The sequence below is a fragment of the Rhinolophus hipposideros genome (assembly GCF_964194185.1).
Source record: "Rhinolophus hipposideros genome assembly, chromosome: 21".
NCBI lineage: Eukaryota > Metazoa > Chordata > Mammalia > Chiroptera > Rhinolophidae > Rhinolophus > Rhinolophus hipposideros.
The window spans coordinates 40,040,347-40,054,611 of record NC_138067.1 but is presented as its reverse complement, the minus strand read 5'-3'; the positions used below and the strand labels follow the sequence as shown (position 1 = coordinate 40,054,611).

General features: G+C 47.5%; 2 protein-coding genes across 3 annotated transcripts in view; one reads left to right on the top strand and one right to left on the bottom strand.

Annotated features, from left to right (window-relative positions):
* Window positions 1–14,265, bottom strand: part of CD177 (CD177 molecule) — a 183,211-nt gene that overhangs the window by 94,018 nt on the left and 74,928 nt on the right. The gene's annotated exons all lie outside the window — the stretch shown is intronic.
* LOC308489576 (cell adhesion molecule CEACAM1-like) overlaps window positions 1–14,265 on the top strand; it is a gene marked incomplete at its 5' end in the record, with an annotated part of 50,959 nt that overhangs the window by 33,447 nt on the left and 3,247 nt on the right. Inside the window, one exon of the mRNA XM_081030909.1 lies at window positions 13,567–13,619. Coding sequence (XP_080887035.1) covers window positions 13,567–13,619 — 53 coding nt within the window. The remainder of the gene's footprint in view (window positions 1–13,566; window positions 13,620–14,265) is intronic.

Below are 14,265 nucleotides of genomic sequence, written 5' to 3'. Positions count from 1 at the left end.
CCACCCTCTGCCTGGCATCACCCATGAGGAAGGCGGGGTGAACACAGGAAAGTCCCCAGGCAGAGTGCAGAGCCTGGCCCAACGGTCAGGGGGCACGTGGACAGGCTCTGAGTCACAGCTCAGCCTACAGACATGGAGAGGAAGGTCTCCCTGGAACCTTCCCCCGAGGCCCAAGATGCCCGCAGGCATCCGACCTCCCACCACTGTCCTCTCTTCCCAGGACACACAGGACACCTTCCCCGTCACATATGGGAACTGCAGGTCCTTCTGAGACACCTGATCCTGGGTCTCTGACCCAGGAAGCAGAGGCCTGGCTGGTGACACCAGGATATAGAAGGTGGGTCCCCTCACCAGTCATCATATAGCTCACCCTTTTCTCACCCCCAGAGTCATCTCTGTGACCTTCCTGCTGGGAGGAAATCCAACCTTGCCAGAGCTTTGAAAACACGGGGAAGACCCTGTGCCCTGCTGGTTCTCTGTGTCACAAATAGAAATATCCCCCGTGACTTGGGGACTTTTTGTGTGGTGCTGACAGACACAAGACCAGGACAGAGGAGAGGCCAACGCTGGGGTGGGTGAGTTGTCCCCTCAGGGACTGGGTCCCCATCAGCCTTGCTATTGCAAGTGTGCTCAGCAGACCATTATGATTAGTGTCTCCAGAGAGCTTGACACGTGAAGACTGTCAGGCCCACCACCCACCTGGGAGTCACAATCTGCAGCCCCGCCCTGTGCACGGGGGAGGGGAAGGGGCTGCCCCGCCCCCACAGCACGGGGTCTCAGCCTGGCCTGACATCACCGTTAGATGGGCAACTGCTGAAGCAGCATTTCTAAGGTGTCACCTGGGCACTCACAATCTTGACAAAGTTCCACAGGTGATCCAAAGCACAGCGGGGTGATATCCCGTGGCAAGAGTCACTGATATCACTCTTGGGGCTCCTGCTCTTCAGGGAAAAGCCAGATGGTGATAAGAGAGGGCTGCATGGGAGGCTATTGTGCACCCAACACGGAACTGTGGGGAATGCCCAGACCCCGATGTCCCAGGCTTGTACCTTTCCCAACAGGTTGTGTGTGTGTGTGTGTGTGTGTGTGTGTGTGTGTGTGTGTGTGTAGGGGTGAGGGTAGAGAATCAAAGCTGAATAAGGCAGAGCCTCAACAGTTCCCAGTAAACAGAAACGTAAACAGAAGGTAAACGGGGAGGGGACAAAGGAGGCAGGAATGGGGAGGGGCAGGGAGGGGCAGGGAGGGTCTTGGGCAGAGACCCCGCCCCCGACCCACGTGACCAGCGAAGTGCTAACTACCGCGGGAGGCGGCTCTACGCGCTGGGAAGCAGAACAGATTGCCCTGGTCGAGACAGCGCTGCTGGTGAGCGTTTCTGGAGCCCAAGCTCTTAGCACCCAGGGAAAGACAGAGGAGGCAACAGACATCATGGAGCCAGCCTCAGCACTTCCCCAAAGAGAACACGTTCCTTGGCAGGGGTTCCTGTTGTCAGGTGAGAGGGGACAATTCTCTACTGGTAGAAAGGAGGATGGCAGACACTGGCTGGGGTCTCCTGTGGAGAACAGAGCTCTCAGAGGGTGGAGGGGCTTCTGTTTGGACCTGAGGGGAGAGGACACTGAAGCAGAGGAGAGTGTGGGAGGGGAGCCGGTAACAGGAAAATCCTATGATATGGAAGTGTGAGGGGCAGGAAAACCTCAATTACAGTAAGTGTTACAAGTTATTTTTCAGTGAGGAGTAATTTCTGAAACTGATGATAACAATTTATGTCAGAGTGATACCAGAAAAGCTTAACCTGGGGATATAAATATTGTCCTTACCACCAACCTCAGAAGTGGGCAAACACACAGCAGGAGGAGGAGGGCCCTGGGAACACCCATTCATTCACCCAGGGGTATTTGCAGCCCGTTCCAGGCACTGGGGTACAACAAGACCGGACAAGCCCCTGCCTGCATGGAGCTCACATTCCATGGGGAGGAGACAGACAGGAAAGCTCTAGATGTGATGTCAGGTACCCACAATGCCATGAAGGGAACAGAGCAGGGAAAGGTCAGAAAGTGAAGATGGAAGGACATTAGAGGAGGTGCTCGGGGCAAGTGTCTCCCTAGGACGCCCCTGAGTATCAGCAGGGCTCTGAGGGCAGTGAGGGGTGAGCCGGGCAGACACCTGGGGAGGAGTATTTGAAACAGAGGAAACAACAGGTTCAGAGGTGCTGGAGTAGTGGTGGCCATGCTGCTGACCTTGACCATGGGACACACACACACCACAGGGCTGAGAGATGAACAGACCTGCTCAGGATCCAGGGCCTCGTCTTTCCATCCCAATACATAAATCCAAATATTGATCAATTTCTCCCTTTCCTCCTAGCCTTACTCTTAACCTTCTGGAGCCCGCCCACCACTGCCACCCTCGTACTTGAATTAGTGCCAGCCAATACTACCAAAGGGAAGGATGTGCTTTTCCTTGTCCACAATCAGACGAATGATCTTATAGGCTATTCCTGGTACAAAGGGCAAACGGTGGCCACCAACCGTCAAATAATATCCTATAGGACAGACACTCAGATCACTGTCAAAGGGCCAGCATACAGCGGACGAGAGACAATATACACCAATGGATCCATGCTGTTACAGAAGGTCACCCCGGAGGACACAGGATACTACACCCTGCAAACCCTAAATGAAGCTTTGCAGGGTGACCTAGTAACTGGACAGCTCCGTGTATTCCGTGAGTAATTCCTCTCTGACCTCTGGGTGTCGGGTGGGGTGAATTCTGCTTCACACACACAGACTGACAGCCTGGACTCTGCCCCCACCCCCTGCATTACGTCCCATGGGGCTTCAGTATTTAGTGCAGGACACACACAGTGGAGACAAGCTTCACAAGATCAGAGTTCCCTTCCCGGATTCCAGCCCCTGCAGACATTCACCCCAGAAAGAAGGACCGGTCTGATGGGAGCAACTCAGCAGAGGGAGACCAGTCTCAGTGCAGCCCCTGGGCCCCTCCCGTGACCATGACCCCGAGAAAGACCCTGCAGAGCTTGTCAGGGCCTGGCCTGAGTGGCCCCCTGGGATCCTCCTGGAGAGACTCAGCCCAGGCAGCCCCTCCCCTGTCCCCTGTCCCAGGGCTGCTGACGCCAGGGACTCGGGATCGTGTCCCAGGTTGGGTTTGGCCTCCTGGGCAGGGCTGACCGGGAGCAACGATTCCCAGGTACCTGAGCCCCGAGGCTCCGGAGCTGGTCACCAGCCAGGGCTCAGCCCCAGGATCCACATCTGGGCAGGCATGGGATCTGGTCCTTCACCTGAGACTGTGGAGAGGAGAGACAGACAAGGTCATCGGCCATTAGCCAACTGCCCTGGAGGACTTAGGAGACCCCAGAGCAAGGTCAGCGTCCCCAGGGAGGGACAGCGGAGAGAAGATGCTCCTGGCAGCTCCTCGTCCACCAAGGATAGAACCAGGGAGTCCTCTCTCGTGGATTAAATAATAACAGACGCTGTTACCTTGGGCAGCACTTCTATTCCAAGCTTTAGGTCAGGTAATTGTGAAAGAGTTAAGATTCACAGGCAACATGGCAAGCCATGTACCATTTATCCTGTTTCATTCAGGGGAAACTGAGTGACAGGGGGACACAGACCATGACTGGCCAATCAGAGTCATGCCAACATCTGTCTGCAGTCACAGCTCTGTCCTCTCCTCCACCCAGGGCCTATTATGCAAATATAGACCCTGAAACCAGCTGTTGGTTCAGGTCCTTTCTTCTTAGGCGTCCCCAGTTCAGAGGGAGAGATTCTGGTCTGGGGAGTGAAAGCAAATGGAAAATTTTTTACTGTAGAACTAAATCACCTGCAGTAACCACCACAGTCAGTGCTGGGACGCCCAGGCCTCCCCCTCAGGTGGCCAAGCCCCTGCTCCCTGCACTGGCCTTGAAATCACTTGTTTCCTGATGTGTTGGTGTCACTCCCACTGGAGTATAAAGGAAAGGACTGTGCTTCTCACTCCCCACTCCACACCTGCACAAGCTCAGGGACCAACATGTAACAAACACTCAATTGCTTTTGATGCAGGAGGAAGGATTTATGGTGAGTGAATGAATGAATGAATGAATGAATGAGTGATTCATAATCTCCACTGATTCTGGAACCTGGATGCAGAATCCTAGGAGGTTTCGGCCACACCTGTTCCCTGTCCCTCCAGGGGCCGGGACCCACATTCCACACTTCTGACCACCTGTCCCCAAAGCCCCCGCAGGAGCCAAGTCTCAAGGTGACAGTGGGGCTGCTTGCCGCGGGGGGGTTTTCCTGCTCTGGACCAGCCATGGGCTCTTGGTCCCTGGGGACTCTGAAGTCACCTGTAATCCCCACTGCTCATCACCATGGGCAGTTCTGGCTCTCTGCTCCTTCCCTGTCCCTCGCCTGCCTCCTCCTTCATTCTAGCCACCCTGCCCTGCCCTGCTCTGCTTCCTCCACCTTGAAGCCTCCCGGGATTCTCCCACTAACACCTGTGGCCAGGCCCACCCTCCTGGGCAATAGGAAAGGACACAGAAATGAGTCGGAGCAGCAGCCCCTGGCTCCATCATGAGCCAGTTTTCCCGGTCACCAGGAGCACGAGCTTCCGCTGTGTCCCCTTCCAGGGCTCCTTCCCTCCCTGATGCCAACAAGAGGAACAGGCCACAGGACAGGGACTGTGACCCCTTGATCTTCTGTCTACGTGACTCAACCAGGGAGTCAAAGGCAGAGCACAGGTCTGTCCCCGAAAGCTCTCGGGCTCACTTCACCCGACTCGTGACACATCCTCATCCTGGTGTGAGGCTCCCGTTCCTCCCAGTGGCTCCCGAGACCTTCCCAAGGTGGGGCTGGTGACCCTGTGCCATCTGATGGCTCACAGCCTATTTCACACACGTGTGTCCTTGTGCTGACACCTTTACCACAGGGTGGGATCCTCGCAGACAGTGAGATCCACAGGCCACTGTCCCTTCTCTTAGATGCTGTCCGATTTGGATGAATTTGCTCAAGATCTAGCTGTTTCCTGAGTTAGAGAGAAAGGGAAGAATGCATGCCACGTGCCCGTGTGGGGACCCCTCCCCATTTACCTGATCGTCCATAGAAATTGGTGACAGCGACCTTTCTAAATTTCCTAACATAACACATATAGTTTCTTCTTATTTGGGCTCATTCCTCCCTTTATACAACAGAGAAACCGAAATTTCCCTTCTGGTAATTTCTGTCTCTTAACAGGACTCACATTCTCTGTCTCCCTTCGGAGGCACTGATTTCAAACCCACTGTAACATCTTTCTTTCACCACAATGTGACGCTGATTGGACTGCAGAACCTGATCTACGACATTCAGTGCTAGACAGAGATTCCTCCAGAAACTGGTCTTAGATCTTTGGGGCATTGATAATGATTTTCACATATTCTTTCGCAATTTAACTTCTACTCAAATTTCTATCTTTTAACTGTCTACAAATGGTCCACGAGGGTCAGATTTTTTCAACAAGTTCATGCTCCCCCACTTTCCACAAGTCACCCCTTTTGTATTTGCTATTGTCCAGGAGGATTTCAGGAAGAATCGACATGGTCCTCACTGCCCTCAGCAGTGGGAGAAGAGACATCAAAGACCAAGGGCAGAGAGCATGGTCCTGCCAAAGCCAGCCAGCTCCCGCCGTCCCCTCACTCTTTTCTAAATTATTCCTGGACGCTGCTCTATCCTTTATGGGGTCACTGTTTGTCAGTCACCACTGAACACCCCACCTCATGGCCCTGTAGCCTAAGTACTGAACTGACTGCCGACCTGCTTCTGGTCTCCCCGTGTATTATTTCTGCTCAAACACTCAGTTCCAGGCCATACTTACTGCCCAGTCTTGCCGGGGTTTAAGGACTATCGGATGGCCTATCATTACCTCTACGACAACCTTGGAAAGTGAGGCTTCATGAAAACACATCTCGACCAGCAGTTCAGGTCTGTGTAGCTCTAAGGGGCTCAGCACCTGCACATTCCAGGTGAACACCTCAAGGTTGGTCAGGCAGTCAGCTGGTCAGTGAAGAACCAGGACAGGTGCCAGGTGGTCTCTGACTCTCAGTCCTATGTCTTTCCATGATAAAACCCTGATACTTAATTGACACTTGAGCAAGTCTGTGCTTTCTCCCAGACGTAGAGCTGGCAGCCTTATTATGTTTTCTGAACACTCAGAGCCTCATGCATTTGTCTTGTGATACACAGACCTGCCTTATTCTTTGAAGGACTCAGGTTGGCTGAGAGGTGCCAACTCTGATTGAAGATGCCTTTGGAGGAATCAAAGGTACCACACAGAGCAATGTTCTCTCTGTTATCTGCACAGCGGAGTTACCCAAACCCCACGTCACAAGCAACAACTCGGACCCCGTGGAATACCAGGGCCCTGTAGTGTTCACGTGTGAACCTGAGATTCAGGACGTCACCTACCTGTGGTTGATCAACAGTCAGAGCGTCCAGAACAGTACCAGGCTGGAGCTGTCCAAGGACAATAGGACCCTCACATTATTCAATGTCACAAGGAATGACACAGGACCCTATGAGTGTGAAATCCGGAACCCAGTGAGTGCCATTCGCAGTGACCCATTCTACCTGAATGTTCTCTGTGAGTAACTTCTGTTCCTCCCTGGCCCAGGCTGCCCACGCTAATCCACACTGCGAGAGGCCAGGATACATCCGTCCCTCTCAGGTCTAAGTATATGGACCCTCACCCGTGGACACCCATACTAGCCATCACTCCCTCGCCCAGGCAAATCCGGGCAGGCCCAGCTTTGAGGTGAGACTAGGAAGGGATGAGCTGCTCCTGTCTCGAATGGTTCAGGGTCAATAACCTCATGGGGGAAACTGGTTAATGTCTCAGACTCAGGCTCAGTGAACGCAGGGAGTTATGGTTGGGACTTTTTGAAAACTAGGTTGATCCAGCTCAAAAGGACGGTATGGCCTTTATACAGACAAGGAGTGTCCCTTTCCTCTGATTACATCACATGTGGCTTTGTTCTGTTTGCTCCAGATGGCCCGGATTCCCCCACCATTTCCCCCTCAGACACCCATTACCATTCCGGGGCAAACCTCAATCTCTCCTGCCACGCAGCCTCTAACCCGCCCGCACAGTATTCTTGGCTTATCAATGGGAGGCCCGAGCAATCCACACAGAAGCTCTTTATAACCAACATCACTCCGAATAATAATGGATCCTATACCTGCGTTGTCCATAACTCTGTCACTCGCCTCAATGGGACCGCAGTCATAATTATCACAGTCTCTGGTAAGTTGCTCCCTGGACCATTGGCACCAGCTCTGGGGTGGAAGTCTCTGATTTTCAGAAAAGAGCCTAGAGGTTCTCTGCCATCCTGCAGCCATGGATACAAGCAAATCACAAATTCTTCCCCTGAGCCCTCCCATTACATCTCTGTAGACTCTCTCTTCTCCTCGCTCTTCTGATTTCTCATGGTAGAGTGTGGGTCCAGCCTCACAGTGTAGAAGGGGGTTGTCTCAGCCCCAGAAAGCCCCATGTGGTCGAGGGAGCTTCATAGAGGGGAAAAAACAAAGGTGCTCAAGGGCAATTGCTTCTTCTGTCACTAACACATTCCTCCTGTCACTTCTTTATTTTCTGTTACCTACTCCATGTGCTACAATGAACATACAGGGCTTTGAATCAAGCTCACCTCTTTCCCCCCAAACAAAAGGATAAAACCACCTATAAAGATCAGTGAGCAGGACAGACTCCTGCTCTCTGCTCTGCTCCAGGTTCACCTAGTGACTGACTCTGCTCTGATGCCATCTGTGGTAGAACAGAGGCCCGTGGAGAAGTTGCACGAGCGGCCTATCCTCAATCTGGCCAAATTGTGCCAATTGACACCTGAGCCATCAACAAGCCAGGCTGCAAGGAAATGGGAAGGAATGAGGTGCGGGGCAGGCTCCTCTGAGCTGTGTCCTGGCTCTGAAATCACCAGCTGTATAATTCTGTGTGACACTAGCATATATGATATACCCAGGAGAATAGTGAATGATAGTGGATACTTGAAAAATAGATAGGTTCATCCATGAAGTTCCTTCATGGAACAGAAGGAGCAGTGCCAAAAATTTAGTTTACAGAGAAGGCTAAGAGTAGCAGCCTATTGTTAAAACTGTGACTACTTTTCTCTAGAGATTTTCTCTGCTAGTCACTCCACAGGCCAGGAAGGGAAAGTCCTATTCAGATTGAGAAATGCTTTGGATTGGAGTTTCTCCAGGTCCTAAGGTCATGGCTAGTCATTCTCTAATAAATTATTTAACAAAAATAAAATGCCTTTCCTTCTCTACGTAAAGCTACCATACTAGAGAGGGGTCTGATCTTTTTGAAGCTCACGAAACCTCTAGGAACGTGACCCCCTCAGATTGGATGTGCAATATAAGTGACCCCTTGCCCCATCCTACACCCTTCTGGGAGGATTGTTCTACCAGTGGTGTGCAAAGTGATAGAACTCACAGGGGCAGACTGTCGATCAGGAGACCATTACAGTAAACAGAATGGAAAGTGGTTAAAAGCTCAATCTCTGAAACTAATATTCTTAGTTTCTTCTCCTGGGCCTGGCACTCACTGCGACCTTGCACAAGATTTTTTTCCTTTTTTGGTTACTATATATTCTGTGGTAAAATATACATAAGATTTACTATTTTATTCAGTTAAATATACAGTTCAGTGGCATTAGTACATTCATATTAATGGTTGTACAACCATCACTACTATCCATTTCCAGAACTTTTTCATCTTACCGTACTAAAATTCTGTCCCCATTAAGCAATAACTCCCCACTCCCTACCTCAACCCCTGTTAACCACCATTCTACTTTCTGTCTTTATGAATTTGACTATTCTACGTACCCCGTATAAATGGGATCATACAACATTTGTCCTTTTGTGTCTGGCTTATTTCATTTAGCATAATGAAGGTGCAGCCATATTGTAGCATATATCATAATTTCATGCTGTTATTGAGGCTAAATAATATTCCTTTGTAATGTATACATTACATTTTGTTTATCATTCATCCAGCCATGAACGTCTGGGCTGTTTCTACCTTTTAGCTGCTGGGAATTAGGCTGCTGTTAACATGGGTATACAAATACCTGTTCAAATCCCTGCATTCAGTTCTTTTGGGTGTATACCCAGAAGTGGAATTGCTGGATCAAATGGTAATTCTTTGTTCAATTTTTTGATGAATTTCCCTACCATTTTCCACAGTGGTTGCACCATTTTACATTCCCACCAGCAATGCACAGAAGTTCCAGTTTCTCCACAAACTTGCCAATTGTTGTTTTCTGTTTTGTTTTTTTAAAAACCGTATAATAGCCATCCCAATGTATGCGAGGTGGTATTTCATTGTGGTTTTGATTTGCATTTTCCTAATGATTAGTGACGTTGAGCATGTTTTCATGTGCTTATTGGCCATTTTTTTCTAATCTTTTTTTTAAAATTGGGGAACAGTGTGTTTTGCCAGGACCCATCAGCTCCAAGTCAAGTCATTGTTTTCAATCTATTTGTGGAGGGCGCAGCTCACTGGCCCATGTGGGAACTGAACCGGCAACTTTGGTGTTATGAGCCCTGCACTCTAATCAAATGAGCCAACTGGCCTCCCCCTTATTGGCCATTTTTATATCTTTGGAGAATTATCTGTTCAAGTCCTTTGCCCACTTTTTTATTTGATTTTTTTGTTGTTGTTGAGTTGTAGTTTTACTATATATTCTGGATATTAATCCCTTATCACATATATCGTGTAAATATTTTCTCTCGCACTGTGGGTTGTCTTTTCTTTTTGTTGATAGTGTCCTTTGATACACAAACGTCTGTAATTTTAATGAAGTCAAATTATCTATTTGTTGTTGTTTTTGCTTGTGGTTTTGGTTTCATATCCAAGAAATCATTACCTAATCCAAAGTCATGAAGCATTCACCCTATATTTTCGTCTCAAGAGTTTTTGTAGTTTTTGCTCTTCCATTACGTCCTTGATGCATTTTGAGTTAATTTTTTGTATGTGGTGTCAAGTAAGGGTTCAACTTCATTCTTTTGTATGGATATCCAGCTTTCCCAACACCATTGGTTGAAAAGATTGTCTTTTCCCCATAGAATGGCTTTGATACCCCTGTCAAAAATCAGGATATTTGGGGCTCCTTGAAATTGCATAGGAATTTTAGGATTAATTTTTCTATTTCTGGGGAAAAAAAGTCATTGGGACTTTGATACGGATTGAGTCTGTAGATCACTACTTTGGGCAGTATTGTCATTCTAACAATATCATGTCTTCAAATCCATAAACACATAATGCCTTTCCACTTGTTTATGTCTTTGATTTCTTTCAGCAATGTTTTATAATTTTTCAGTGTATGAGTTGTTCACCCCCATAGTTAATTCCTATTTTATATTTTTTGATGCTGTTATAAATGGAATTGTTTTATTTTCCTTTTCAATTTGTTGTTAGTGTATAGAAACATATTTTTGCATGTTGATTTAGTATTCTACAACCTTGCTGAATTTATTATTTCCAACAGTTTTTTTGGGGTTTTTTTTTGGTGTGTGTGTGTGTGCGCGCACACGTGTGTGTCAGGGGTATCTTGAGTGTTTTCCACATGTGAGTTCATGTCATCCATGAAAAAGATCATTTTACTTCTTTTCAATTTGGATGCCTTTTATTTCTTTTTCTTGCCTAATTGCTCGGGCAAGCACTTCTAATACTATATTGAATAGAAGTAGCAAAAGCAGGTATCCTTGTCTTGTTCCTGATCTTAGAGGGAAAACTTTCAATCTTTCACCATTGAGAATGATGTTAGCTGTGAGTTTTTCGTATGTGGCCTTTGTTGTGTTGAGATAGTTTTCTTCTATTCCAATTTGAATGTTTTTATCATGAAAGAATAATTTTGTTGAATGCTTTTACTGATTCATTCTCCTTACTAGTTATAGGTCTATTCATATCTTCTACTTCATTGTGATTCCATCTTGGTAGGTTTTGTGTTTGTAGGAATTCGTCCATTTCATCTAGGTTATCCAATTTGTTGGCATACAATTATGCATAGTACTCTTGTAATTCTTATTATTTCTGTAGAATTGATAGCAAGTTCCCCACTTTCATTTCTGATTTTAGTCATTTGAAACTTCTACCTTTTTTTCTTAGTCAATCTAGTTAAAGGGTTGTCAATTTTGTTATTCTTTTTTAAAGAATTAACTTTTGGTTTCATTGATTTTTCTCTACTGTTTTTCTATACTCTATTTTATTTGTTTCCATTCTAATTTTTATTATTTCCTTCCTTCTGCTAGCTTTGGGTTGAATTTGTTCTTTTTTTCTAGTCCCTTACGTTGTAAAGTTAAATTGTTGGTTTGAGGTCTTCTTTTTTAATGTAAGCATTTACAGTGACAAATTTCTTGCACAAGATTCTTAACTTCTCTGAGCCTCATATTTCCGAACTAAAAATTACAATAAGTGTGCCTGCTTCCTGGTATTGTTTTACATATTTAATGCAATAATCAATTAAACACTTAGCAAAATGCACACACATAGGAAATGTTCCATAACTGTTAGCTGCGTTTATCTCTACTATTATCATTAGCCTCTATGAAGTCAAGTAGTCCTAGAGTAAATTCTCAGATCCACCTCTTACTAGCCATATGACTTTGGGTAAATTTTTCACCACTCTGAGCCTCAGTTTTTCATCAGTAAAGTGGAAATAATGTTTATCTGACAGTGTTTAGCATAGAGAATGGCACATAGTAAGTATTTCATAACAGTAATATTAATATTAACACTAATGTTAGTTATCAACCCTGAGTTGATAGGTGGGGGTAGTGGAAATAAAAAAAAATAAAAAACAAATGCAAAATGTAGAAGGGGTGCATTACACACATAAATCATTGGGACGTGGTTACTGACCAAATATGGGAAAGGCAAAATAGGAGTTGAGTGCAAAGTTCCAAGCCTGGTTTGTTACTTTTCATCCTTGAGATGCAGCCAAGATGGGATTAGACATACAAGATATTTATTGGGAAACATGCCTGTGAAGGAAAGTGGGATGGGAGTGGGAGACGCCTGGGAGATTCCTCAGACCACAGTGCAGATCTGATTCCTGTGAAGGAGAAAGAGAAGGAAGTTTCCAGTTGCAGTGCAGTTCTAAGAGAGTATCCACAAGGGTGATGGTGGTCGGTGGGGGGGGGGATCCTTGAGGTAACTTCACCCATAAGAGGAAAAGCATTTCTCACAGAACTGGGCTTATTTCATATCCCTGCTGGGAGCCTTAGGTAGCGTGGCCTCTGTGCAGAGGAGACAGTGAATTCAGAACGCACCACCTTCCATCAATGAAGTTCCCCCCACAACAGACCTGACAGGCACATATCCGTGGCTGCAACCATGAAAAGAGGGAAGTAATACAAAAGTAGCAATCAGCCTTTATCATATTTCCAAAGCTTCAAAAATATCTGAATGCAGAAAGGCCAGGATGGAATTGAGGCAAGTCTGACCATCAACCTAGAAATACAGTGGCAAAAAATATTACAAGGATATAGTCAGCTAATTGCCTCACAGCAACCTTCCCACAGAAAACGTATTCCTTAGAGAAACAGGAAGAGACTACTTCCTGTTGAGAGTTTTTTCCCAGGGCACCCGCACTGTAAAATCATGTCGCCTTCATTCATTCTTCTCTTTTCTATCCTTGACAGGTGATTCGAAAGGAAGTTCTCGCCTCTCAGTTGGGGCTATTGTTGGCATCGTGATTGGAGTCCTGGCCGTGATAGCTCTGATAGCAGCCCTGGTGTACTTTCTGTATATCAGAAAGACTGGAGGGTATGGTGGCCTTTCTCTTGTCCTGCTTTCTCCAAGGCTAACCGCCATGCTTGGGAGAGGCGAGGAGATTCCCCTCTGTCTCTGGGCCTGTATCTGCTCCTCATCCTTCCGAAACTCCTGCTTCTTGGCACTAATTCCTGTGGTCTCTCCTTCCCTGGGCTTCAAACTTCCTATACCCCACTTTCTCTTGGACTGGTTATTCCCATCCCCATCTGGTTTACCATGAGCGGATCCAGTTATATTCCTTAGTCCCCCGGACAGGGAAGTTATGGTCCAAGAAGGAAAACAAATGAGGATGAAAGGAGGAGCAGGAGAAAGCAAGTTCTACGCTCTGTCAACCATAAGAGGATGGGGGGAGGGGGGAGGGATAGGACAGGAAGAGAACTAAAGAAAAAGCAGAAACCAAAGGCCTCTTGAGCAATAAATAAAGTGTGTGGGTATGGGGGGCGGGCAAATAGGGAGAAGCAGTATCTACCTACAAAGGGGAAAGGTGTCAGAGTACACATAGACTGAGAAGAAGTTGGAAAAGAATGGACCTAAATGTGAACCTCAGGCAAGAGGAAAGGAGTGCACACTAGAAGGGATGGTGGGTACATTGAAGAGGAGGCCCTATGAGCAAAGGCAGTACCAACCCTGGTATGACTGAACACTGAGGAGCCCCAAGGAATTATCTGCTGACAGTGTCCTTCCTAAGTCAAGGAGCAAAGACGCTATGCTTGGGAATAGCAGTCACAGTGTCTGATATTTATTTAGGGCAAGCGACCAGCGCGATCTCACAGACCACAAACCCTCAGCCTCCAATCACAGTAAGTAAAGCCATCACCCAGTGAGCGTTGGTGTGTTCTACCATATGCCCTGCCCTAAGCAGGGAATCCTGGATTCCCAAATACTCCCTACCTTCTGAATTTGTAGAGGGCATCTCCATTTCCCAACCTCACGTTGGCATAAGTCCTCACATCCTTCTAGCCACAAAAGATCCCGCTGAGACACAGCCCCGGGAGAGACTCACTCGGCCTAGGCCAGGCAGGCCTAAGTAAGATGGACATGTTTCCAGGAGCCACTCCTCATCCTTATTCCTTCCCTCCTGCCTCTTAGGGATGTGGGCACTGTCCTTCCCTTGGTGTGACATTCCCTATCTTGTGGCTCTCTGGGTGCTGTGGTCCTCAATGCCCCTCTTTGCCACTGCGGCCTGTTGCTGAGGAACACATCTGGGCAAAAATCAAGGCCTTTGAACTGGGAGAAATCTTTAGAAGTGGACTGAGGCCTCCTCCTGCTCCCCCTCTGGTACTAACACCCTGGGCCTGGACCCCAAACTCTGAGAAAAGCGAATTTCTTAAGTAATCACGGGCCCATCTTCCCACCACCTGCCATCTGCTTCAGCTAGAAGTGTGGACAGCTTAGGACCACCACCCTCTAAGGCTGTAAGTCAGCTTTGTATTTTCATGGATTGGT